Source organism: Carassius gibelio, chromosome B16 (assembly GCF_023724105.1).
Source record: "Carassius gibelio isolate Cgi1373 ecotype wild population from Czech Republic chromosome B16, carGib1.2-hapl.c, whole genome shotgun sequence".
Taxonomy (NCBI): Eukaryota; Metazoa; Chordata; class Actinopteri; order Cypriniformes; family Cyprinidae; genus Carassius; species Carassius gibelio.
Window position 1 is genome coordinate 19,053,693 of NC_068411.1, and position 27,516 is coordinate 19,081,208.

The 27,516-nt window shown below is 38.8% G+C and overlaps 1 protein-coding gene across 3 annotated transcripts; it reads left to right on the forward strand.

Annotated features, from left to right (window-relative positions):
• Nucleotides 1-23,212, forward strand: nr4a3 (nuclear receptor subfamily 4, group A, member 3). 3 transcript variants are annotated; one of them, XM_052577639.1, is made up of 9 exons: nt 1-417; nt 3,176-3,328; nt 4,230-4,311; nt 7,109-7,950; nt 13,266-13,395; nt 14,204-14,367; nt 14,556-14,752; nt 18,655-18,833; nt 21,395-23,212. In XM_052577639.1, the coding sequence occupies exons 3-9, from the start codon at nt 4,248-4,250 to the stop codon at nt 21,664-21,666; spliced, it is 1,848 nt and encodes a 615-aa protein (XP_052433599.1). In that variant the 5' UTR covers nt 1-417; nt 3,176-3,328; nt 4,230-4,247; the 3' UTR covers nt 21,667-23,212. The 3 variants fall into 3 exon arrangements, with proteins under 3 accessions (XP_052433599.1, XP_052433600.1, XP_052433601.1); XM_052577641.1 differs by lacking the exon at nt 1-417 and adding an exon at nt 2,277-2,318; XM_052577640.1 differs by lacking the exon at nt 4,230-4,311.
• Nucleotides 23,213-27,516: the final 4,304 nt, after the last annotated feature.

Consider the following 27,516-nt stretch of genomic DNA (forward strand, 5'->3'; position numbering starts at 1 on the left):
CCGGGGAGCTACAGTGCTCGACGTCACCTCTCCCATGGCGTCACATTGACGTCACGCATTCCAGGCTTGCTATGTAGAAAGCAGGGATAGATAAATGTGCTATTAGACTTTCTCTCGTTCAGCGCGCCACATAAACAAAGGCACATTGCAACTTAGACTCAGCGCATCCTCTCCGTTACTAACGCCGACACTCTTATAGTGGAGCTGACAGAACCACGGAGTACTTTTTTCTTCTTAGCTAAGAGGAAAATAAGTAAAATAATATTTTTTTAATGAAAAACCATCAACTTTTACGACTTTGAAACCAACTACCATTCAACTACTTTTTTCCGTTTTCACACTTTTCTGTTGGATATGCACAAGGAATTATTAGGGCTTTACAAACATATGTAAAGACGGAACCTCAACAGAAATCAAGTAAGTGGACATTTTAATTTAATAACTACGCTTTATAGAAACAGCTTATAGTTTGCAAAATGAAATGTAGCCTACAGATACTGACAACATGCTTTGTCTCATTTGTGTCGTTTCTCTTCGTTCTCCATTCATATATTTCCATTCATTATATTATAAAGAACTTATGGTCCGGACCTGTTGAATGTTCGTTCCCCACCGCGTAAAGACAATTGAGCTGTGTTGTGTGCGACGTCTTTGTAGATGGATGGACTGAATCCGAATTTAATTTGCGAAACGTATAATATTCTGTCATGTTGTCATGGAAATGGGATGCCTCTTTCTCACCCCGGTGTGAGCTTGCGCGGCGCCGGTAGAGAGTCTCGTGAGATGCTCCTCGTAGACGGAATGAGTGTCGCGCGCTCCGCGTTTCTCAAAAGCGTGATTAATATTGTGCGAATGTTTGTTTATTCGTCTGTTGCAGTATCTGCGTTAAGAATACTTTCAGTTATTTCGTCTATAATCACATCAATATTGATTTTGCCACGTTTCAGGGCTTCATTCATTCTGTCTTGAAGCCTCGGAAGGACCGCAGGCGAGCATACACTTTAAAATACACATTTGCACAGTAATCTAATATAAATGTACACAAATTGTCACGATGTCGTCACAGTTAACTTACATTACATTTTATTTTCATATTTACCACTTTCTCACTCTTGTTCTGGCAAGTGTTCTTATGAGGAGCTAAATGTCATTAGGATGTATAGAGTCAGTGAAGCAAGTGTTTCCCTGCATTCAGAAAACTTTAATTTCTAAACGAACACCAGTACTGAGTTTATATACAACGTGATTGTGTAGCATATACTGTGAGTAACTGGATGGTGTTTACATTCTTGATAATAAAGTGACACCAATACACTTATAAGCAACTTTAAAAGTATTTGCTTTCACGTGGCTATGGTTTGGTGTGAATTTGAAGTTTGCAAGAATCAAAGCACATGCTGATTATTGACCTGCACACCTTTATGAGCGTCAATGGCAAAGTAAAGGTTTGTAAAAGAGCAGCCTATTCTTTGGAAGTAAGTAGCCGTGTCAATAGTGACAGTGGTGACAGAACCGCTTTTAATAGGTGTATGATACGGCAGTTTATTGATCAGGGCAACCGTCCAAGTGAGCTGTTATAAGTTTCATTACAGTGCACGCGAGATCGGGTCAGTGAGTACATAGGCTGTCTCTTTCCCTCAGGTCTCTGTCCCCGTCGGGTGTCAAATCCCGTTCTCCAAGCTAATTTACTGTACTTGTATTTTTCCATCCCTTTATCTCCACTCTCTCCCTTTCTTTGTGTGTTTGCTGGAAAGGCTCTATCTCGCGCCCTTATTGAACGCAGGACGGAGCGCCTCTACAGAGCGCGTGCTTCAGTGCTCTCTCGCGGTTCTCTAGGTTACCGGGGCACAAGCGGACCGGCGGCTCCATGCGTACACACCGAAACACGCTCTGGAAAACCACACATTACCTCAAAAAGACAAACGGCTGAACATAATACAATTTATAGAACGCTGTCTCTTCGTCACAGCAAGTGTGTGAAGCAAAAAAAAAAAAAAAGAAAAGAAAGAAAAAGAAACATAATTATGTGGCACCTCAAAATTATCTTTTTGCTGGCCTGTGTTTCGGTGTCCACATTAAAGCTGCCAATTAAATCATACATTCGTGTATGTAGTCTATATATATCCAGACCATGAATGTCCTGGATTTGTTTCTGGTAGTTTGAGGGTCGATAAAGACAGTGCTCAATACCTAGTGTTGTCGAGGGTTGGCTTTGTGTGAGCGCGCCTCTGTCAGGGAGGGGGCGCTAGTCGCTATTAAAAACTCCTCGGTGGCGCGCTTGGGTTTATTTGACCGAAGACGGGGATAGTCGGACTTCGGTGAGTGCCCAGATGAATATTGTCCGAACGTCACTGAGATTGTCATTTTTATGAGCTCACGTAACCAAAAAAAACTGTAAGGCAATATATTTTACTAAACTTCCAAAACTGTTCTAACACCATGCTTGAATACAGGAACAGAAGGGAAAACGAATTATTCCGTTATACATTGTAATTGTAGACATGCGTGAGAGTTATTTTTTGTGCTTAAAGAATTAATATTACCTGTAGACTTTAATGCACTTCTTCACTTGTTATTTGCTTTTCCATCAGGTGTGATAATAGACAGTCTTGTCAGATGTTATGCTGTTTCTGCTTGGGGTTTCCTTTTTGATTAATGCTGGTTTGTTTCCAAAGGCTGCAGTTTGTATCGTTGTCAAAGTCTTATTTTATTATTCCTGTAAAAAAGAAAAAAGTATCAAAAACTTTTTTGTCCAAGAAATATTTCATTATTTGTGAATAGTAGGCTATTTAACATCTAACATGGGCTATTCTAAACATGTCCTTATTTTTAGTGCTGTTTTCTGACTTAAGAAATACAAAATACAAGTGAACGAATTTGTCTGACCTTATGCATCCACTATTTGCATGCAAATGTTGAAAGGGTTAGATTTTATATATAAAAATCTTAGTTGCTTATTTAGTGGAGCCTGAATCCTCTTGTTTATTAGTTTACCTACAAAAATAGCTTGAAATATGTTTAACCTGAATTATTTACACTACCAGAAAATCCTGATTACTTCTATTATTTTGCGAGTTTCCTGTTTTGTGTGTGTGTGTGTGTGTGTGTGTGTGTGTGTGTGTGTGTGTGAATTTATGTCGTTGTGAACTAAATCATTCTGTGCTCCCGATTCCAGACACCGGTTCGGAAGAGCGCCTGCAGCCCAGGTCTGAGTCCCGGTTACCGGATACCTCACCCGCCGCGTGTGCTGAAGCAGCCCCGAACCCCAGACGCGTGCTGCTTCCACCCGAGAAACCGACCACGATTCAGCGAGCAAAAGGCCAATCAGGTACCACAGGTCTCTAAAAAAATGTCTCTTGACTCTGAAGAGCTTTTAGACACATGCTTTATGTGTATTATTGCATATTTAAACCTTTTATATTAAGTTATAATCATTTTGTAGTTTTAAGAACACCTAATGTAAATGCAAACCGATTGGTAATAAGATAATACATGTTTGTTGCTTTTTTGATTGCCATATGCCGGTGGACCTTTGCTGTTAGCTAGCTATATAATTTTAATTTGTCTGACTTTGGAAACTTGGAAATTTCAGGAAATATCATTGACATGTTGTCAATTTTGTACCTGTTCAAATGATAATAAAACACAGTTTTTGGTTTGTATAATTAAAGCAACAATTTACTCGTGGCTAAAGTTTTGATAGGTGTAGCCTAGTTTGAACTAAAATGTTTCTTTTTTACCCGAGAGTTTTGTTTGAGTTTGTAATTGTCCCGGGAATAAATGCAAATAACCGGAATAATAACTGGAGTTTTAACAGGCATTGTCGATTCTCTGTACAACACTCCTCAGCAAATTGCATTTAATTCTGTTTAAAACATGAGTCTCGCAGATGGTGGTTTGGCATTTATATGGCAGAAAAAGCATGTATTTGTGTTCCAATTGGAACGAGCGCAATCTATATTATAGCTCTTTCATTTTATATTTGCATCCTACCAAATCATAACAGGCTACTTTCTTTTTTATGGTCAAGGGCAACCTCGTGTGCTGCTGTTAGAATACATTGTCTTTGTTGTCTTATTAGTGTTTGGAAAGTGAAAGTTTGCGCAAATGTTTGTGCCTCCTGTGTTCCACTGATGCTTGTTAGTTTCAAGAGCAAATTCATACTGGTTAGCGTGTCATGTGCATCTATTTATTTTTTTATGTCGTTTATTTTTTTGTTTGTTTGTTAGATCTATGGCACTCTGACAATGAACAAGCGATCACAGTTATTGGAACAGCTGCATTTTGTCCATCTAAAATGCACACCTCGAGGTTAGCAACTGTTTCATCCCTTTAAAGCGCTTTCTATAAGCCTGAGTGTGTGTTTGTGTGAGGCTCTCTCTGTCTGGTGCACGCACGCATGCACGCGCACACACGCACACTAGAGCTGTAAAGCATCGTTTCAGTATGACTTTATGTGGTCTAGACCTTTTTAATAATTTTTACGTTAGGTCGGCTGCGTTTTCATTTTTATTATCCGTGTCATGGTGAAATGTGGAGCTGAGGTAGAAAAACGACGTGCACTGGGGTTTGCACGTGCACAAACAAACCACACGAGAGATACGAAGTCACAAAGAAAGTCAAGTCCTGCTTTTTTCTATAAGGATTTGTCTTGTCATAAAATGAGCTTTAAGTGTGTCAAAAAGACACCAATACTTTGATTGGATAAATGCCATATTTTGTGGTGCCTTCAGATTCAAAAACTACACAAAAGCAAGTTTATCAACATATCTGTGTTTATATCGCTGGCTAAAAAAAAAAATAAATCGTTAAAAAATATTGCAAGTTTAAATTTAGAATGACATAATCTAGTTTATAAAAAACCAAAAGCCTGGAAAAAAGAAAAAAAAAAGTAACCTATGCCTCAAGCGCACGTAATAGGGAGATATGTGTTTGTGTGGTGTAAGATGTCGGAGAAAGTTTGACTTACTTTTGCTCCATCCAGCACGGGACAGTTTGACCTCAAACCATTCATTCCTTCGTCAGAACCCATGACGATGAAGGGGTCGCACCTTATGCCACCCACTCACTCACTTTGACGTAAAACTCTCCTCCATCAAGGTGCGAATTATAGGAATTTTAGGCCAAGAAATTGTCCAAAATAAAGTTACCTCCTAAATAAACTAGCCTAAAAATTGTTTTTATATAGGCTTCACCAAATATGCTTTCAAACAGTATCTACAAGTTAGAATATTAGATTACAAGTTAATCAGAGTTCACCCAACGTATTCGCTTGTGCTTGAGGAGGTGACCATAGCAACAGCTGCTCGATTACTGTCTGTTGTGAACGGTATAACGTTACATGGACAAAACATAAGTAACTACCGGCGATATTTCTCAGTTTTATTTTAGGTTTATAGATTTACACATTCAAAATATGTCATAAAAATAATTTTTGATTAAAACGTCTTAAATATAGTTTATGTCTAGCTATATGCGCTAGGGGCGCAAAAACACTAATTGAGTCGCGGAAATATGTGACAGAAATTCATTTTACTTTTACACTCCTGAAAGTTGTTTGAAATTAGTACACTGAAATGCGTACTATATATATATATATATATATATATATATATATATATATATATATATATATATATATATATATATTATTTTTTTTTACTGTAAAGGTTTAGCCTAGTTTCTCTTGATGCCCAGTTTGATTTACAGGTTCATACAAATTTTAAATTAGGCTACATGGAGAAAATATACGTATGAACTTATGACTAAAGTTAATAAAGTAAGCTGGACAACAAGGATGTTTATTGTTGTTTTAAATAAAATAAACCAAAAACTTAATTCAGAAAGGGAAGTTGAATTGTGAAAAAAATAAATAAATAAATTGTGCTATCTGCTCATGTGCATTATGCTTTGAATCCACTGCTGTGATAGAAATGTCTAATGACATTAAATTTAATGTTATCCGTGATACTGTACAACACAATATGTGTTTATACATAGCCAGCGATGTGCGTAAGAAACGGAGCACGTCCGAGTCATCACATCTAAAGAGGCGTTCGTAATTGATAAGCCTCTTGATTTTACTAAACATACATGACGTGTTGGAGGCACAAGGATTACGACCACACCAAACCACAGCGTCAATCCGACGTCGGGTCTGTGTACACTTCCCCACCTAGGGATAATAAGCAAACAAAGGACACGCACACACATCTCCTCACGGGCACAGGTAGCTCTGCACAGATGCACTTAAACAGCTGTGTCAAGACGCACTGTTGTAGGTTATATAACTCTTGGAGTGCGCGCTGGCAATATTGTTTTCCTGGAGCGTAGAGCTGGCTCAAGATACAGACTACTACGAATAACAAGGGAGTTCCTTGTGTTATTTTTTTAATACGATAAAAACATTTATTTCAACAGGTGCATGTTGCACAATAAATTAAAACCATCATGAATATTTATGAAAAGAAAAAACGTTTTGGATAAAACTTTTAGGCGTTACGTTTTGAATATAAGTGACTAAACTCATTTTTCTCTGTGTATGTTTACATGCATATTTATAATAAGTAAATAAGAAGTGATGATGGATAATCAAAGAATTGATTTGTGAGTCAAGTGTAGGTATGTGTGCTAGACTGGTTGGATGGTGTTTGCTTAGAAGAGTGGCATGGAATTCAAATACAGAAAGAAAACTAAAACTGTTAAATCATTATCATTCTGTCATCATTTACTCTCTTATTGGAATTTCTTTCTTCAGTGGAGATGTCAGCCTCACTCACTTTCATTGTATGTTAACAAACTATGCACTAAAATAACTTTGAGTAGGCCTAAATTATGACAGAATTTGCTTTAATTCAGATTTGAGAATCCAAACCAGGAACAAGGCCTGCAATTTTTATGTTTTTATTAGTTTTTTTGCATGTGTGCCCACCAGCTCACGGCCTAACCCATGTTTCCAGGTGAATGGTTTATCTGCTAACTAGGTACTAACAAAAAAGTACTGAAATGCCATGGTTGACATCACATCCTCTGTACACCTGAAGGCAAAATTCAGCCAAATGGCAATATGATAAGTCTCTCTTGTTTTTTTTTCTCCCCATCTCTATAGACATGCCCTGCGTTCAGGCCCAGTACGGCCCTGCACCTCATGGGTCCAGCTACTCCGCCCAGTCCTTTGGTTACCATGGTGACTACAGTGCTGACCTCATGGCGACAGACTACTCAAAGTGTGAGCTTGGTGGGGGGGAGATCTCGGCGGCGGCTGCCACCACTTCCCTACCCAGTTTTAATGTGTTCGTGGAGGGCGGCTTTGAGCCGAAACCCTCCTGTCTGTATCAACTCCCTCCTCAACGCCCTATCATCAAGAAGGAGGAGGAGTCCTACCCACCCATGGCACCAACTGACGATGCAATAGCTGGGAGCTCCATGTACTTTAAGCAGTCGCCCCCTTCGACGCCCCCCACACCGCATCACACTGGCCCACCCAGCAGCTCTTTCTTGTGGGATGAACACAGTCTTCCCCCTGTGCCCCAGCCCTGCCTGATTGAAGGCCCATTGAAGAGCCCTCGCTTCCCTCATTTCTACGAGCAGACGGTCCCACCATCCACAAGCGGCTACGACAGTGCCATCGGCCTTCCGCTGCGCCCCGAACGCTCTCCTTCCTCATCCTCTTCGTCTTCACATGTGCCACCCAGCCTGGACACGCACACACACTCACATGTGCACTCCCATACACACTCCCACATGTACCCCCTGAACATGGGTAAGCAGGGAGGCATAGCGTTCCGCTCTTTGGGCATGGGCCCATGCCCCCAACTTCTGGGAGAAAGTCTGCCATCGCCACCCAGTCGGACCAGCTCCGGAGAGGGTACCTGTGCTGTATGTGGAGACAATGCAGCCTGTCAGCACTATGGTGTGCGCACATGTGAGGGCTGCAAAGGCTTCTTTAAGGTAAGAATTCAACATCCCAGCAGCACCTTCACTTTCTTATAATAACTCTCTATCAGATCGAATACAGACGCACCCCAGTTCTATTTACATGAGTGTGCCATTGCAAATGCATAATAACCCTTACTGACACACACCTTTCACTTAAATAATCATACAAGAAGTTCTGTTTAATGTAAATAGGAGGATCTTACACAAGGAATTTTTGCTTAATATCTTAAACTATAAGATTCCACTGCACACTAACTGACGCACGTGTACTTGGGCCATTAAAGAAGCAGTTCGCCAAAAAAAAAAAAAAAAAAAAAATTATAATAATATTCTCATCACGTTGTCACAAACTGGTGAATGTCTACTGTGGATCACAAAAGAAGATATAAAAAAAGAAAAAAAAAAGATAGTCAATACAATAACATTTAGTTACTGTTTATTGTAAGTCTGAAATTGTTTTAGACCAATGGTTCTAAGATATTTTCTATATTTCTGCTGTAATTATGACAAAGCTGCTTGTTTTTAATCTTATCAACGGCAATTGAAAGTATTGATAAATTACTTTAGTTTAACCAAGATTCTTTTTTTAAACTGATGTTTAGGTTGCATCCATATTTCATCTGATTTTAATTAGACATAGATTATTTTAATATATACATAATAATTTATTGATTTAAATACTTTTAAGTCATCCTGCAACAACTTTAGACATTTATTGAAGTCCCCAGTCGGCCTGTTTTAGAACTCATTGACTTTCACTGTATGAACAAAAAGTGTTTCCCAGTATCTTCTTTCACAATATCTTCTTTGGTTGAACTATCTCTTTAAAACACAGCACAATATACTGAACTATTGATAGAGCTAAACAAGCTGAGGTTAATTAAAACTGACTGGAAGTGCTTGCTGGAGATAGGCTCTCATTTGGATTTCCCTTAATGCTTTACATTTATTCATACTGCTGCAAATGATTGTACTATTATAGAAGCTGACGTGGGAGTTTGCAGTTTGTGTTGATTGATATGTGTTCTTCAGTGTGTGCTTAATCTGAATAGCATGTCTTTTTGTGTATCTGAGTGTGTCTGTCATTAAATGGAGTGTAAGAGGATTGTATTTGTGCTTTATTGTATATTGCGCTTTATTGTACAGTGTGTCGTTCAGTGTTTTTTTTTTTTTTTTTGTCTCTTATGTAGCAGTGTGGCCAGGGTAGTGTTTGTTAATTGTGTATTCATTAGTGGTCATTAGTTTTGTTCTTGGATTGAAAGGAGCTCTTGGCTGAAGAGCCTCATGCTGCTCTACACCGATCGCACCTCATTCTCTGAGTGTGAGGCTCAGGGTTAACCAACCATTGTAACGCACTCCACGGGCGTTTGAACCAAGGTTAAAGCCCACCGTGTGAATAGCAATTCTTCAGTGAGCTGTGTGTGTTTTAGTTGTTCTGTTGAAGAGGGGGTTGGGATACAGTCAGTATAACCATTTGAGGCTGTACAGAAAATTATTTGTGCTCAAAAACTGAAAGAATGTTTAGTTTCAGTTTCAGAGGTGCAACCATGACAGGTTTGCTCAGCCTTTTCATGAAAGTATTGGCTTGTGTGTACTGAGTGGGAATGTGTGTGTGCGTCTTTGAGAGCTCTCACAAACCGTCTGAGCGGCGGTTGCCACGGCGTCTGTGAGGGTCGTTTCCCTCGGTGACCAGTGAGAGGTGTGACAGCGGCGCGCACTTAAAATACAGCAGCTTGGAGCTGTGGCCAGAAACGAGCGCACACACACAAACACACACACACACAGACTGAGGATAGTCTGTAGCATATAAAGATCTAATTTAACACTTACAATGAATTTAACATATATATGGCATTTATTTTACATTTTGGAATGCATACATTTGAACGTACTCTGGTTAATATTACAGAGACAGCAAGAAGACTTCAAATATACAGAGACTGTGCTGAAAGACTGACAATGAAAGGGAAGAGTGGCAGAGCTGAAATAATTGGAAATGGCCTGTGGTCTAGTGCAGAAATAAATTATGCCTCTTTTCAATTAGTTTCACAATTAGTTTTTATTTAGTAATTAATAAAAGCAGGGGTTGGTAAGCCTGAGGCTTTGTAGCCATTACTGCAACGCTGGCACACATGCACACACACAAATGACATCCACAAACAATGACATATGCACACTGGCAAGTCTTAGACGATCAGCATACTTATTTTTATGCAGACACACACTCGTACTCACCCCAACTCACAAAACACACTCACCATTTAATTATCTCGGGCAACTCATTAACTCACAATATAAATATTAGCAGGTGAATTTTAATGCAAGCTGGTGTATTGTGTGGCAGTGTATATCCTTTGTCAGACGGCTGACACTCTAAAATTTCTAATAAATGTTTTTATAGAATAGGTTTTATTGTAATATTTATGCACATTGATTCTTAGTGCATTTGTTTTTAAAATACATTTTTAATGGAGTGTGCATGCATTTATCCACCAAAAATTCTCCCTCCGGCTTTAGTTTCTCTGTTCATTAACAGGCACTAAATCATTTCACTTATGGTTCTGTTTTACATCTGAATACAAAGCATTGTACTGTTTCACAATGAAAAATAGTAAATTACTGGCCAATTTCAGCACACAAAATCTATTCTCTCTGTCTTGCTCATTCGCTCATACCGCTTATTTTCACACCATTTATTTGGTTTATAATTTGCTCTGTGACTCATAACATGCTCAGAGTGAGAATATTTATTCAGAATATTTACCTAATGGAGGGTCAAGACAGGCTCGCTCATTCACAAAACCTCCACATTCGACCCACTCCACTGGAATAATAGTTTAACAGCTCCTAACTGAATTCAAACTCCTCTCCAGCACTTTCTTTTAGCTTACTTTGATTAAATCAGTTGCAACAAAGATAAATTTGCTTTTGTGCCCGCATTATGGCATTTACAGAGTGTTGAATAATAAACACACTAAAATGTGCTTCATTAACAGACATAGTTGTCTTATAATACATCCTAAGTGCGCAATACACACAGACACACACACACTTAACCAATTAATGGTGACCCAGTTCCACCTCTTCTATTGAACAGCCATACACACACGTCTAATTACACACCCAGAGGACAGGGCAAGAGAAGATAGTCTGATCGTCTCTGATTAGGGGAGGAGAGGACGAGGAGAGGGGGATATAGGTTCCCTAAGGGGTTTTAATGTGTGACAGGGCCATTAGCACATGTTACATGTCATGAATCCACAACTGCTTGTTTTTACCGACCCTACGGACCCTACTGTGCACTGAACCGCAACTCTGTGTGTGTGCATTTGGATGTTTGTGTGCTTGCATGAGAGAATTTAGTATGTTTGTATGTTAGACAATAATAGTAGGTTTTAGTTTTTGTCATACACTCTTAAAAATAAAGTTTCTTTACTGGCATCAATGAAAACCCTTTAACATCCATGGAACCTTTTAAATGAATAGAAGATTATTTATAGTGTAAAAGGGTTCTTCTGATTATTAAAATGTTCTTCACCTTAAATGGCTCTTCTATGGCATTGCTGTAAACATCCACATGAAACCTTTATTTTTAAGAAAGTAGTGTTTGATTTTCAGGCTATTTGCCATTTGTTTGTGGACAGAAATTGATAGGCATACTCATAAAAGTTACAAAATAAACTTTGTCCTTTTTAGTTTTAAGAAAAGTCAGGAAACTGTTGTGTTGTTACCGTGACAGTTTTGTACTGTGACATCGTTTAGAGCATGAATAAATACAAATATACATGCACATACATACACATACACAGAAACTGTTTCAGTCACTTAATGGCCATCATATGTAAAGCTGTATATCTTATTTTATAAACATCACGAGATGTCTCCTACAGCAATAAAACCTCTGTTTTGTGGACTGTACAAAGACTGTGGCCAACAGACAGAATCTGTCACAGTCTGAACCGGCTATAAAGTAGCCTATAGAACGGTTGCACTCAGATAACTTGTGCATTTGGTGCAGGGGGAAATGGCGAGGTGGGTGTGTTTTTTTCCAACTAAGCCCAGGGTGCTTTCAAGATGATGCGCTCTACAGGTTGTATTTTAATCAAGTCATACTGAATCAGTGTGGATGTAGCTGTAACGGAGTAGACTCCCCTAGCTAACAAGTGCATTTGTGCGCCCACTGGGAGATTAGTCCACTCTACCGTGGCTGCTGTGGTAGTTTTATGTTCAATTTAAGTGAAATATGAGAAACCGTGCAAATCATATGGATAGCATGTGTGTGGGTGGGTGTTTTCACTTCACTTGATGGTAAAATTCCAGATTCATGGAAAACGCAGGTGGTTTGGCTGATTTTTATTTTCACCTGTTGGAAACAGCTGTGTGTGTATTATGATTTTTTTTTTCTTTATAGTTTTATTGAAAGTGTTTTAATACAAACCAACAGTTTTTTTAGTTTAACATTTAGAATAACATTATTCATTAGCGGTTAGCCACTTGACATACAAAGGCAGCAACAAACTTAAAAAATATGTATGAAAGATAATGATAAAGCCATACCAATTATTATCATGCTATCACTATCACAACTATGATTGTTTTATTTGATTTTTTATTCATTTTAACAACTGGCAGCTTTCCTAATTAAATAATTGCACAATTAAACCAACACTGTTGATGTAGGTTTTAGTTGCTATTAAACTGACCGCAGTTGTAGCTTGTTAAAGCATTGTTTATGGTTGTTTTGGATAATACCTTAATCACAGAACTTACCGGTCTCAGGCAAGTGGTTAATATTTTGACTTACCGTTAGCACGTGCACTTCATGTCTGAAACTTAGCATTGTCTTTTCCCTCTTTTCTACATTTTTAATGTTGCGAGTACTCGCAGATCGTTTTATTTCATTTTTAATAAGGTCAGTAATAATCGCGCGTATCCAGCCGAGGAGAAGGGTGGGGGGGTATTGAGGAGGCACCAAAACCCTGAGGTGCCGTGAGCTGACCCGCGAGTTTCACAAACAATTTTATCACGCGGCGCGGGATGTCTTGCGGGAGAGGCCTCAGCACGCTTTGCACTGATCTTCATTGTCAGTAGCTTGCGCTAATAAAATTGTCCCTCCTGCAGGCAAGGCATGTTGGGAAATTAATTTTATCTAATTATCCTGATGGAGCCGGAGCTTTTTCACATTGTAATTAAAATCTGACCTGCAAGCTCCCTTTTTAATTCTTAGCCAAAGATGGGATCAAATTAAATAAATAAAATGTTTAGACCTGTTAGCTTATTGTTTTTCTTCTCTTTCCCTTTTCTCTGTTGATTGTCGGTGGCTGCAGAGGACGGTGCAGAAGAATGCGAAGTACGTGTGTTTGGCCAGTAAAAACTGCCCTGTGGACAAAAGGAGAAGAAACCGCTGCCAGTACTGCCGCTTCCAGAAGTGTCTCAGTGTAGGCATGGTGAAAGAAGGTATCTAACACACACATACACACACACCTATAATATGTCTGGCCAAGCCACTCAAACCAATTATCACACAATAGGCCCTGGTGCATATGACCTCGGCTGGACCTCTGGTTAGGGAATGATGCAAAGGAGATAGACACTCTTCATCTTAATGACTTAAAACCCGCAGATGCACACACTACGCTCAAGAAGCGCTGTGGATTAATTCAGATTTGGCGCGTAGCTGGTTTTGGTTGGTTAGAGTGAATGCATGAATTAAACTATAATAAAGGTGTTTACTGGCAGCACTTCGTCTCTGTAATCACAGCCTATCAGCAGCTTCAGAACCGGTAATAACACAACACACAGTACAGTCACAGGCACATGTGCTCATGGGGACATTTAATTCTTGTAGAATTTAAGCATGAATACCATGTGATTTAAAAAGATCACACTTCTGATCATCTTATCCATCTTAGCCGGAGATTGGGACCGATATACATTCTTATTATATCTCACCTTCACTCACCCATTCCTTCTGAGACCTGCAGTCATTCAGATTTGAGCTGCCCCCTACTGGCCAGTCCAGCGGTATTGAGTGGCATAGAAACTTCTGAAACTTTTATTTAAAATTACTAAACAAACATGCAAAATGCTTTGGAATTCCTAAGGATTAGTATAATTAATATGAAATATAATTTGTCAACACATCAGGTGTTCAAATACAATGTCACTGTTTTGCATGTGTGGAATATGGTCTGAATAATATTAGTCTATAATAATATTTAGATGTGTTTTGACTAAAGTATGTTTGTTTTTGTGTTTGACACAGTGGTGCGCACAGATAACCTGAAGGGGAGGAGAGGTCGCTTGCCGTCTAAACCAAAGAGTCCCATGCAGCCAGAGCCCTCACCCCCATCACCTCCCCTCAGCCTGCTGAATGCAGTAGTGAGGGCCTATTCCCAGTCCACACCACGAGAACTAGACTACAGTCAGGTATCTAAGAGGAGAGATCCTTTATGAATTTTGTCAAACTAGCAGAAATCTTTATTTGACCATTTGATACATAAGTTATTAAATTACAAAACAGAAAACATAGTTTAACTTCAAAACAACAATATAACCATTCACATTTATTTAATTTTATTGATTTGTGTGGCATACTCCTCTTTCTGTTCCTGTAGTTCAGTGCTGTGGAGCCAGTGGGTCTATCTGAGTCTCAGCAGATCCAGATGTTTTACAGAGTGCTAACTGGCTCCATGGAGGTGACACACTGCTGGGCGGAACGGCTGCCTGGATTCTCTGAGCTTCACCATGATGACCAGAACCTGCTCATTGACTCTGCCTTCCTTGAGCTTTTCGTGCTTCGCCTCGCCAACAGGTACATGCAGGCACACACAGATCTCACATCGCAGACTTTAGGGCACTGAAAACATTGAAATGTACACCATCTTAAGCATACACTAAAACAGTGGTTTCCAAACTTGTTGCTGGGGACCCAGTGTTCTTCATTTTTGCATGTCTCCCTATTTTACACACCTAATTCAGATCATCGGCTCATTAGGAAAGAGCTCCATGAACTCAAATAAGTGTGTCAGATAAGGGAGACCTCGGAGTCCCGAGGAATAGTATTGGGCATTATACCAAAAAGATTAATTAATAATCTTACATTCATAGGTTTTTAATTATATGCTGTATACAGTATTTCTCAATATTTATGCATTTACTTAAGATTGCTTAAAAGGCAATTTTTTTCAGCCAGGTACTTTAGCCAAGTAGATTCACAATGTATAATGTATAATATAATCTATGAAGAACAGCGATATAATTGTTCCCGGTATTTATTTTATTTATTATTAAATGTATTTTCCCAAAATATATATTTTTTATCAAAAGAGCAATCACTGTAGCCAAGAACCAAGATTTCAAAAAGTTAAATGTAAGATGTAAAATGCAACAGAAATCTAGTCAAAAATGTCTTCACAATTTTTTGCTAAATGAACACAAGAAAGAATGATATTCAGTGTCATTCTAATTTTATTAGAAATTTTATTAGACATTTAATATTTAAACATTTTAATATGTAAAACTGCCACATGGAGACTTCATTGAACATTTCTGATGATACAAGTGAATCACTGAATCAGGTTTATGAATCAATTTGTTGAAACAAACAGTTTGAAGTGATTCACAGGAATAAATCAAACTCAGTTCTTGCTACTAAAGTACCAAACAGTGCATCAAAATGTACATCACAATGTTATTTAATAAAATATTTACATCAATATATCATTAATATATCAAAGTCCCTGTATGAAACACAATACAGAGAACAGAGTCTGTAATAATATCCTAATTAAATGTTTTCATCTCTCATCTGAATGGCTACAGCTGTGGGAGGAAACGCTAGTTATAGCAATTACACTCTGACTTTACACTTTTAATATCTCATAGCAACTGTCAGATTTTTCTATTACTTGCTATTAGTGATGTCTCATACATCTCTTAGGATTTTCGTTCTGGTTTAAAAATTTGTATGAGGTGTAAAGTATCATTATGACTGTGGAAAAAGTCATTCACAAGCAGAGTCATGATTTATTTTGTGTAATATGCTGCAGCCGCTGCTAGTTACATTGTGAATTCCTATGCAACGAGTGTGTGTGTGTGTGAGCATAAGTGTGTGTGTTCTTGCTCTCTACTCAGCACTGTAAGGTTACTATGGACACTGTGTGGAAGATCCTGTGGAATTCACTTATTTAAGTTTATTGGTTAAAAGCCCGGCCTTACCACCTCCTTCTCCCAAGACTTTATGTGTGGCAGAAACATCTCATGAACAATTTTGATGATCACTTATATTACATTCACCATACCATGTTGCATTTCTGTTTTACTCATGAAGGCCGGAACAGTTTGCATCCAGACTAGAAGTAACCTTTTGTTTCTTGACTTTAAGTAGAAGTGTGCGTGTGTGGATGTGTCTCAGTGACTCAGTGACATTCAGATGTTGCTTTAACAGGAAGTGATTTTTGTCTCAGCTCAGCTGCTCCCTGTTTAACTAGCTCTGGTGCTCCTTCTGTGTTTCTCTCTCCCTCTCTGATGGTGTAGGAGCAGGTGCGGGGAGGGAGGGCAGTGGGTGGTGGCGTCACAGCCTCAGTGGGGAGCTGCAGACTTGGGTTCTGACTCATTTAAGTGGGGGATTCATCCGGGCTTACGTCACGGACACTCGAAAACTCACAAGATGCGCGCTCAGAATGTGTGGAGACTTCACAATACGGGCAAACTTGCACATTTTCCGCTCACAAACATTCACAGTTCTCACATGTTTTGAAAATAGACTCTACACCACCCAAACACACCAGAGAATGGTATCTGATGTGGCTCACACATGCACATATTCCTACCCCATGGGGCCGCACTGAGGTTAATGAATGAATGGACGCAAAGAGACCGACTCACTCTGACGCAAATTTAAAAGGAATGTGTGCGTTTCCCTCCTCAAGGGTGCTGTTGTTAATTTTGCTCTGTAATAATGAGGAGCTTTCACTCGTTCTGTGTTCACTCTTTTCCTGTTTTCCCTACTTCTCTATGGCAGCGGTAGATAATGGACTGATTTTTGAACCCGTCATGAAGGGCCCTTCCACATGGCTGTTAGTGAACGATATATGCAAAGATGTAATTTCACCATTTATGATCATGTGATGCTGGTTGGTGCGTCCTCATGATGCATTTTAAAACATGAAATCAAACCCTCACTTCTCTCATGTTCACTAGAGCTACATGTTTCAGTCTTATGCTCACCAAGGCTGCATTTAAAATAAAATTCTAAAATACAGTAGAATATTGTGAAATATTGTTACAATTAAATTTTTCCATTTTATTATATATTTAAAAATATAATTTATATCTTTGATGGCAAAGCTGAATCGTCAGAAGCCATTACTCCATTCTTCAGTGTCACATGATCCTTCAAAAATTTTTATTAATGTTGAAAACAGTTTTATATATATATTTCTATCATTTACTCATCCTCAAATGGTCAAAAACGTATATTCATATCGATAAATATACATAAACAAACAATGAATAAATTAATTAAAAATACATTTAGCGTGAACTTTTCCTCTATTAGTTGTTTGCATAAACATGATCTTAGCATAAAATAACAATCGTGTAAACGTCTTCATGTAGGGTGTTCCATACGCCCACGTACAAAAGCCCTGTGCCCTTCAGAGTGTTCACTTCAAGTGCTCTCATGGAATGAACAGGACAAAAGGATGCTCACTTTCCAATATAACATCACCAGCACCGTGTTTGTGGATTCAGTATATATGCATTCATATGTAGTGGCGTAAAACCGTTAGACCGCATTAATGAAGCTCACTTGATTATTTACCCCTCTGGGCTTCAAAAACAGCTCAGAAGATGACTCTCGAATATTCCTCCATGCCGTTTTTTCCCTTCATCTCCTTTCCATTCCTCCTCGTCTATACGAGTGTGTGTATTCACAGCAGACTAATGAAGAACAGTTCACACAGCAGAAGCCAGCACTCTACGGGAAAAATGAGAGGAAGTTTTTCTTCCTAAATTGCAGCGTTGAGAACGAAGGGCTGCAGACACACCAAAAGAGAGAGAAGAGGAGTGGTTTGAGAAGATGGATGAGTGCAGAGCGAGTGTTTGGGTGTTTCGCTGCAATTACACACAAACGACTGTCGTGAGAATACATGAATATACAACTTTACACAGTTTTGATCGAGAACCCTCCAGCCCTTAAAGGACAGAGCTGAGAGAGAGAGAGAGCGAGAGAGAGAGAGCGAGAAAGAAAGAGTATAATCTCAGGAATGTTTTAAAAGCTTTAATTGGGAAAGCTTGGCATAATTAGGTCCATTCCTATCTTTGATGTGCTCTTCCCTGTACTGGCTTTCATTTGTCTCTATGGTAATTGTTTCCGTGCAGTATGCCTTAAACACAGATTCGGCAGCCAATCCAAGGGCAGATTGTCATCACATGAATCAGAGAGAGGTGATAATCAGCGTGTGTGTGTGTGTGTGTGTGTGTGTGTCACAGCAGCGACTGTGTGTGCTTTCTGATAGCATGTGTGGCTGCGTACAGAATTAGAGGCTTGCTAAATTGAAACGGGTACCTGTTCTGAAGGGAACGAGAAGAACGACGATTAATTAAAAGATGAAAGGCTGCGACTGAACCCGTGGCTTCAAACGGCACCTTGAAGCAGTATAAATAACAACAGTTCTTCATCTAGACCTCTTCTCCCTCTCTTTTTCTCAGGTCTTTGCTGACGGATGAGAAGTTCGTGTTTTGCACAGGCCTGGTCCTCCACCGGCAGCAGTGCCTGCGCGGCTTCGGCGAGTGGCTGGACTCCATCCGAGACTTCAGCACTCACCTGCAGAGTCTCAACCTCGACATGCCTGCGTTCTCCTGCTTGTGTGCCCTAGTGCTGCTCACAGGTAACATGCAACCTGTGAAAAATGCTCTCAAATCCCTTTCTATGCATTTCACACACTTGTCTTTTCTTGTTGTTGTTCTTGTATTTGTGTATGTACACCCCTTTTGTCCCACTGCTAGCAGTCGTCACAGTGATCACAGGTGTGGGGCAGGTGCTGACAGAGATTAGGTTTACCTGGACAGCAGAAATAATCCCCATTAATCACACACACACACACAGCAGAGACACAGAGAGGGTGTGAGGTTTGTGTGCATCTCCTCTTTGAGTGCAGGTGGAGATAGTTGATTATTGGTTGACAAAGTAGGACAGTGTGTGTGTCTTTGGGTCAGCAGGTGCTCGAGTCTTACCATGCATTATTAACACAGAGGCTAAACAGCAGGTCGACCTATATACAGACAAACACACTTTGCGCCACACACACAGAAACACGGGCACATTCTGGCAAGCATTAGAAGAATAAAGACAGCTGGGTTTATATCAAAGTATTTTGGAATATTGCCTAAAGTAATGCTGGATGGAAGCATAGAGATGCTGATCAAATGTAAAAAAAATGTGTATTAAAAATATTTTACGCCAGCTATAAGTTTAATAATTATTGAATAAATTTATAGATGAATTTAAAATAAAGTCCTCAAATGTCATGAGACTGAAACATTCACATGTAGAAGAAAATACAGCATGGATGGAAACTGCTTTATTTGCAAAAATTCTGATTTTTTTTATTATTATTATTTATTTATTTATTTTGCCATTCTTTGCCTTTATTATGATAAGACAGATCAGAGCTGACAGGAAGCGAAGTGAAAGAGAAAGAGGGGGGCGGGATCAGAAAGGGTTCTCAAGTTGGGATTCGAACTCGGGACACCCGTAGTGCAACGGCGCTGTTTGTTCATGAGTCTATCAGTGCTGACCATATTCAGATATTTTTGTGTAAATCAAATTCAACAAGTCATGGAACTTACACTTATAGAAAAAAAATTCACATTGGATAAAAGCTGTTTCAATATTCAGATTTTTGCATAAATTTAATTCAACAAGCCATGTGAATAATTTGCACAGAGAAGAATAATCTTTTTTTTATTTTTTATTTTTTTTGTGATATTCAAATTTTCCATTGTGAATAGAAACATGCTGACACAGGGTAAAAATATTTAAAAGATCAAGACAGGAACAGAATAGGTTTTAATCTCATGCTAACTTTAAAGAGAGCATCAATGAAAACAGAGAGATACAGCTGTCAATCAATTTACTCAGTCACCCAATCTTTACCTCTCTTTTTTTCAGCCACAATCTACAGTGTTGTGTGTAGATGTGTGTGCATTTGTGTGTGTGTTTGGTAGCCCCCATGGAGCAGCACTTAACTCTGTAGAGGAATTGAGTGCTACTCAGTAGAGCTCGGGTCCCAACCTCTCTTTTCTTTCTAGCTCTCTCTCTCTCTCTCTCTCTCCACTCCTCCACTCAGTCTATCGACCCTCTAAAAGTGTCTGCGGTGAAAGAGCGCCATCGATCATCCCCCAGGAGAGAGGGAGAGACACAGAGAGACCAAGGGGGAAAAAAAACAGAGAGAGTGAGAGAGGACGTAGCCTGAATGCAGTGACAATGGAGCTGCTCTAGACACATAGATTTGGAACACACACACAGATATATCCAAAGCAAGCCAGCATCCCTTTGCACTTCAACATCCATGGCTGTTCTACCATACTGTGGGCACTTACACACACATAGAGTGGTTTGAAGTGTAATACAAAGACACACTAGACTGCTGACTGAGGATGAGAATCATCAGGAAAAAAGTATTCAGTAATATCTATTATTATTATTAAACATAATTATATAATGTATTATATATTATATTCATATTTATTTAATATTATCATATATAATTAATATTTGGGGCACTCTATGGGCCAGATTTACTATCACCTTGTGTCAGCGCAAACCCTCATTTGGTGTTAAAAAACTATTGTCAGGACATACAGTGGGAAATTAGTGCTAAAAACACATGGAGACAATTATATTTGTGACTCACCTTATTGAATTTGCATTTGTAGGAGTTTCCCTTTTAGTTAAATTATGGCAGGAGAGTATTTAAATGAATCACACTAAGAAATTTACAAAAATCAGCTGGTATTGGTGGCATTATTAAAGCCCCAAAAAAGCATGTCTTAAAGCAGGCGGTATTTTCCACTGCTCTTGGTAGATTGCGTTGGTCGTTATGGAAATGAGATCTTCTGTCTGTGTTCTTTAATGTGCACTTTGTCAGTAATTCACCATCAGAATTTTCCCCTCCCATTGGCGCTTTTACAATAATTTGCCCTGTTTAGTAAATCATTAAAATGTAACGATTTGGATTCTTTCTTTTTTCTTCTTCTTTTTTTTTAAATGGAACTGGTCGTAAATAAAAAGTGATTCTTGTTTCCCAAACCCAACTGCAGATATTGCTACTGTTAAAGTGATGTGTGTATGGGTATGTTTCAGTGGTGCGAGATGTACAGTTGTAGTGACATTTTAACCAATATTTAGCTTTAACAAAAGCACTCAGACTCTTTCCTCTCTTTTTAGAACAATGTCCCGGTCTAAAGGAGCCTAAAAAAGTGGAGGAACTGCAATCCAAACTAATCTGCTGCCTGCGAGATCACCTGAGCTCAGTCAGCGCAGGAGGCGTGGCTTCAACTGGCAAGGCCCCATCCCCAGTGGGGGCTGTGCTGGGCTTGAGGGCAGAGCTGCGAACTCAGCGTACGCAAGGCTTACAGAGAATCTTCTACCTGAAGCTTGAGGACCTGGTCCCACCCCCACCGCTCATCGATAGGTTTCTGGACACTTTGCCCTATTGATGACCACGCCCCTTTTGCACACCACTGACACGCCCACGAGCACACTCAGACACGCCCACAGCGGCTGTAAACTCACCCTGGGATGGACAGAGCCAGTAGCTTACAGTGACACTGAACTCGATTTCCCATGAGTCCCCAAATCCTCACAGGAAACAAACATGTCTGAGGAGAAACCAATCATATAAGCGCTTTTAATCTCTGCTCTGCGCCTGATAGTGTAGATACGAGGCGGGGTTTGAGCGAATCTGACGTAACGCCCCCTGGGAACGAGCGCCATGCCTATAGCTCAGCGCGCCAAGTCAGGAGAAGTATAACCGTGCGAGAATGTGTGTATGTGTGTGCGTGTGTGTGAGTACGCACACTTAACGGCTCCTCTGTAGGCGGTCCAAAAGTTCCACCACAATCCACCTCAGTGACAGCAGTTGTGTTCATCACAAACATACACTCACAAACACACAAAGTGCACGCGAACTGTCCTTTCACACAAATTTCACGGATCCAAAACGCCAGCTTCAGATGCCAGATTATGGCAGTCGTTGGCAGAAACGAAGTGGATGTGTGTGTGAAAACACGTAGGAGTGTCTCTGAGGGAGGCTTTCGCCACACAGACAGAACGACAGAGTGCATTAATAATGTCCAGAATCACAGTTGATCACACCCCAGAAACCTGCAAACAAGTGCAATTTACTAAGTGCTATTGTAAACGAAGATAGAGAGTCGAGAACGAGAGAGAGTGTGTGTGTTTGTTCCAGTCCTATTTCAAACTCTAAATTATTTTAATACTAAGACTTGCCTTTTAAGGCAACGGTTTCAATTGAGATGATTTAGCCCAGTCTGCGCACTAACTTTTAATGACGAAGTTCTACAGACTTGAAATTACTGTAGTTTTTATTATTATTATTAATTAAAAACAAGGGATTTTAGTGGTAGGGTAACAGACTAAAAAGAGTAGAATTGGGCTTTGAGCACTTAAGAAAACAGGAGGTTAAGAGAAGGCAGGTGAGACGCAGGTGCAGAGAGAGGATGGAAGGAATGAAACATTCCGCGTTCATGCTCATTTTTGTATGTTTATACTGTCTATGCCATTTATTAATATGGAGGACATTGTTGCAAAAGATGTCTTTTATATGTACAAAAAGTAAAAACGGATTATATGCATGGTTTTCTCCTTCTCGCCTCTGCTTGTATTTATTTTGCAAAGACTGCCGGCTCCACAAGGGCTTGAACACACTTACTGACTGGGCGTTCTCGCTTACTTTATCATACGGCAGCAGTTTGAACAGATGAGAAAGTACAAATTATATAAATATATATATATATATATACACACAATACAAAACTAATATTTTGAAGTGTTTTTATCTGATAGCTTTTTCAAATCTTGTGGTACAAGTTGTGCATTGTTTTTTGGAGAAGAAACATGAAAAAAGAAAAAAAACATGTTTTTCAATGTCTCTTTTGGTTTGTTTAGTTTTTTTTTTCTCTTTGGTTCACTGGAGGCTCTGTTCAGCACTTTGAAATCATAAAAAAAAACCTGATTATTTGAGTGGAAGTGTCGTTTTTCTGTTCACCTCTGTGTAAAAGTATCAGAAATGTTTTTCTCTTGAAACCTGTGTTTGTTGTCGCAACTCAGGATGAGGCCGAGGGACTCCCCCTTTGTGAAGTTCAAAAAGTGTCGACGTGCCAGGTGTCTTTAAAGCATAATACCATCATGTACCCTTATATGTGAATGTGTGTGTGTGTGGGGGGGGGGGGCATTCTGGCCAGGGTCCTCACTGCAATGAGCTTCGGGTATGGGATTGAGCTGAGGGACAGATTCATATCATTTTGGGGGGATTCTTACCACATCAATTCTGTGGTCCTAGTTAAGCCCTATCGATCCACGCTGTGACATTTCGGTGCAGATGCACACTCGCACACATGCACACTGACACAGCTGCTCTTTCTCTGTCTTCCTCCATCACTCTTCTAATTTGTCTGTGATTGTCGAAAGCAAAGCTCACCATGCATGGGCATACGTGAACGTACCTAGACACACACATACTTAAATGTGGTTCACGGGGACTCTCCATGTGTGTGTGTGTGTGTCTGTGTTAATATTACTCTGTATAATGAAATGGGTATAACACAGGTATTACAAGGAGAGGGTGACTTATGAGGACATAACCCATGTCCCCTTTTTTCAAACGCTTATAAACCATACAGAATGAGTTTTTTTGAGAAAGGAAAAATGCACAAAGTTTCCTGTGAGGGTTAGGGTTAGGTGTTGGGTTGGTGAAGGGCAATAGAATATACAGTTTGTACACTATAAAAACCATTACGCCTATGGGATGTCCCCACTTTTCACAAAAACAAACGTGTGCGTGCGTGCGTGTGTGTGTGTGTGTGTATCAGGACAATTTTAGTTAAATTTAGTTATTTTTTTGTTTTTTTTGTTTTCATTTCTTGAAATTAATAAATAAACATTAACTGAAATAAAATGAAATATAAAAAAACTTTTTATTTTAGCTATTTGCCAAGGCAACATTTCACATTTGAATTACATTTAACTGTATATGCTAAAATAACTGAAACTAAAACTGAAATGAGAATATATAGACATAAAAAAATCTAAAAACTACTAAAAATGAAAAAAATGTATATATATATATATATATATATATATATATATATATATATATATATATATATATATATATACAGATTCTAAATGAAAAAAAACTAACAAAACAAAAAACTGTTTCTTAATGATTCTAAAATAACATATATATGTGTGTGTGTGTATATATATATATTCAGTATCTTTTTTATAGACTTTTATGTGTCCTTTTCTTATATTAAGCTTTCAGAGGATGTTATAAACACTTAGACTTAGAGGCACACACACTTAGACAGGTGGATGGTAGGTTGGTGAAGCTGTCAGTCTGGGGGAGGGCAGATCGATTCGGAGTGACAGGTAGCCAACCCCCCTGGAGTCTTCATTAAAACCCTGTATTAGAGCTGCAGGGGAGGGGCACACACACACACACACACACACACACAGCACACACCTCATTTCCCTGTAAGTATGGTGTGGTGTGTTTGTGCAGCTCATGATATATTGATTGGCTGTTAGCGAGTGTGTTGAGGGGTTCAGCAGGGCTGGACTCAAACTGTGTGGACTGGAAACAAAGCTTTAGCGAGAGAACAAGACTGGTGCTCACACACACACATGCTAATCATAAATAATAGTAAAGTGCACATTTGCATTAGCTATGATTCAGAACTATTCATAAAAACATAAAATAAAAAAGTTTTTACTTTTATATACAATTACAATTTGAACAAGATAACAAACATAATCAAACACTTGACAAAACTCTAAAATGACCCCTAAACCCAATCTTAATATTGATCTGTAATCCAGCCTAAATTTAGGTATGAGTTTGCATTAAATTTATTGCTGGTCAAAGTGAAAGATAGAAATATTTAATGTTTGGTAGCTTAAACATCTTTTCAAACTATATAAATGTGTTCCAAATTCATTCAAATTTAAAGGCAACTCAAATTTCATTTAAAATCTAAAGGCAATTTACCACAATATCATTATCCATCATTATTTATAATATGTCCCCTAATTAATTATTCAGTGTTGGTTTCTAAAGAAAGCAAAACCCTCATCACACATATTTACATACCTCATCCTGTACTGTTTGAGCTGAAACTTGAATTTGACCTTAGTTTGCACAGCTTTTTGAAAATATGTGTACTAGTAAAGTGGGTGAAAGATCAAATAGACTTATGATGAAAGAACAACCTGAACTATATCTAAGTTGCAGAACATCACTTTGACTTTGGAATGAACCTCCTTTGGCTATGAGTTAGCAACAACCCAGAACACAAAAACAATCATAGCAACATGCTGAAAACGCTCAGATGCACTATGCACAGCACAAACCGTAGTACTTTCTGCCACAAGAAAACACAATTGCATTTTCTTTAGAAAAGGTAAGAATTTTGAATATTTTTTAAACAGTGTCTCTGTCTTATTTTAGTTTTAGTCTGATATTGTTTTGGTATGAAGCACGGGTGTAGGCTGCACTGGCCTGTTTGATCTGTGGAGGGGGTATTCCAGATTCTAATCTCATTGAATAATGTGGTCTGGCCTTTTAGGTTTTACCTTTGGGTGATGGGGTTGAAGGTAAGATGTTGGTGATATGATGAAGTTTGGTCCCTTCACAGACACGTGGTATTACCGCACTACAGTGGGACTCCCCCTCGGTCTGGATGGGTGAGGGCAGTAGAAGAGGGACAGTCTGGAGAGATGGAGAGCTATGCTTCATGTCGGAAGTTGAGACTGATTGGATGAACGTATTGCAGCATGCAAGTTTGTTGGGTTCAAATTCTCCCCTCCAAAGCCCTTTAAGATTCTACCACAAACACTTTCAGTTTTTCCATCCTCCTACTCTTTCTTTCTGTTTTTATGTATCTCACGCTCTCTTTTTTATGTCTCTTGCTCAATCAGTGTCTTGTTGATTTTTAAGACAATTTTGTGTCGCTAAGATTTTTTGGTGGCATGTTATTGAAACAAATTCTCTCATGCTGATCAAGGTTGCATTTATTTGATCAAAAATACAGTAAAACAGTAATACTATTGTGAAGAATGATTACAATTCAAAAGAACTGTTGTCTATTTCAATATATTTTAAATACTTTATTCCTGTTTTTGAAGCACTGAATGCTAACAGTAGCGTTCTTTGTGTCATACGATCTTTTAGAAATCATGCCGGCTTGGATGTAAGATTAAAAAAAAAAAATCCATTTGTAATATATGTAAAATAAAATACATAGAAAAAATAGCAAAAATAAGGAATAGACTTTTCCTTTGTTTCTTTTTCTTCATTTATTTGATTGTGATAGTGATCGGTCAATTGAGGAGCAGAGGCGTGATTATCAGTCATGTAGATATGGTGGTTTGTACCTGTAAAAGAGGCTTATGAAACTTCTTGTCAGTGTGGCTTTTCACGCTGGTTGGTTGGTTGTGTGGGTGATTTCTTTTGTAGTTTCTTTATTAACTAAAATGGTGGTTAAACTCTCATGTCTTTCTGTTTGTGTATGCGTGTGGCTGGAAAGTAAACCTAAAGAGCCAGAGCTTTACAAGAAGCCTTTGGGAGATACAGAGATAAAGATACCTAGATAGAGAGAAAGGGAGGGAGAGAGAGAGGGAGCACACAGTGGGCTTTGGTTGGATCTCAGTGCTCACATGTGGTTAATCCGTCGGTGTTCCCTAAAGCCGGAAACACTGATCATTGGGGCGCTGAGGGAAGAGCAGGTGTGTGTGGTGTATCTGAACCTTAATTATACCCAACACATTCAAAGTCCTCATATATTTACATAAACAGAACGCTTATCATTCTTAAAAGTCTGTGATGCAATTCTGTTATTATTATTTAATCACTTTCTGATAGCATCATCATTCAAACCTCATGACAAATTTGTTTTAGACTTTCTTTGGATATGGCAACAGTTATGTATGCTGTCGTTTTTACACAACTCATTGAACATAATGATTTGTAGGAATTTTTTTTTTTTTTTGGTAGCTTAGAAACAGAAAGGGTAGCAGGTGAGAAAGACACTCCACATCTCTGACAACAGGTAAGAAGAATATAGGCATTTTAATGATCTGAAATATATGTGTACACTTGATTTAATCATTGTTGTGAAATGGGAAAACAGAGAAATGCCACATATATTTATATAAGTGTATCTCTCTTTCTCTATACACTATTTAAATAGTGCAATTGTGAAACAATTCATAAGTATTGTAAATAACATTTCAACTGCGAATGTGGACATTAAATAGTATATAGT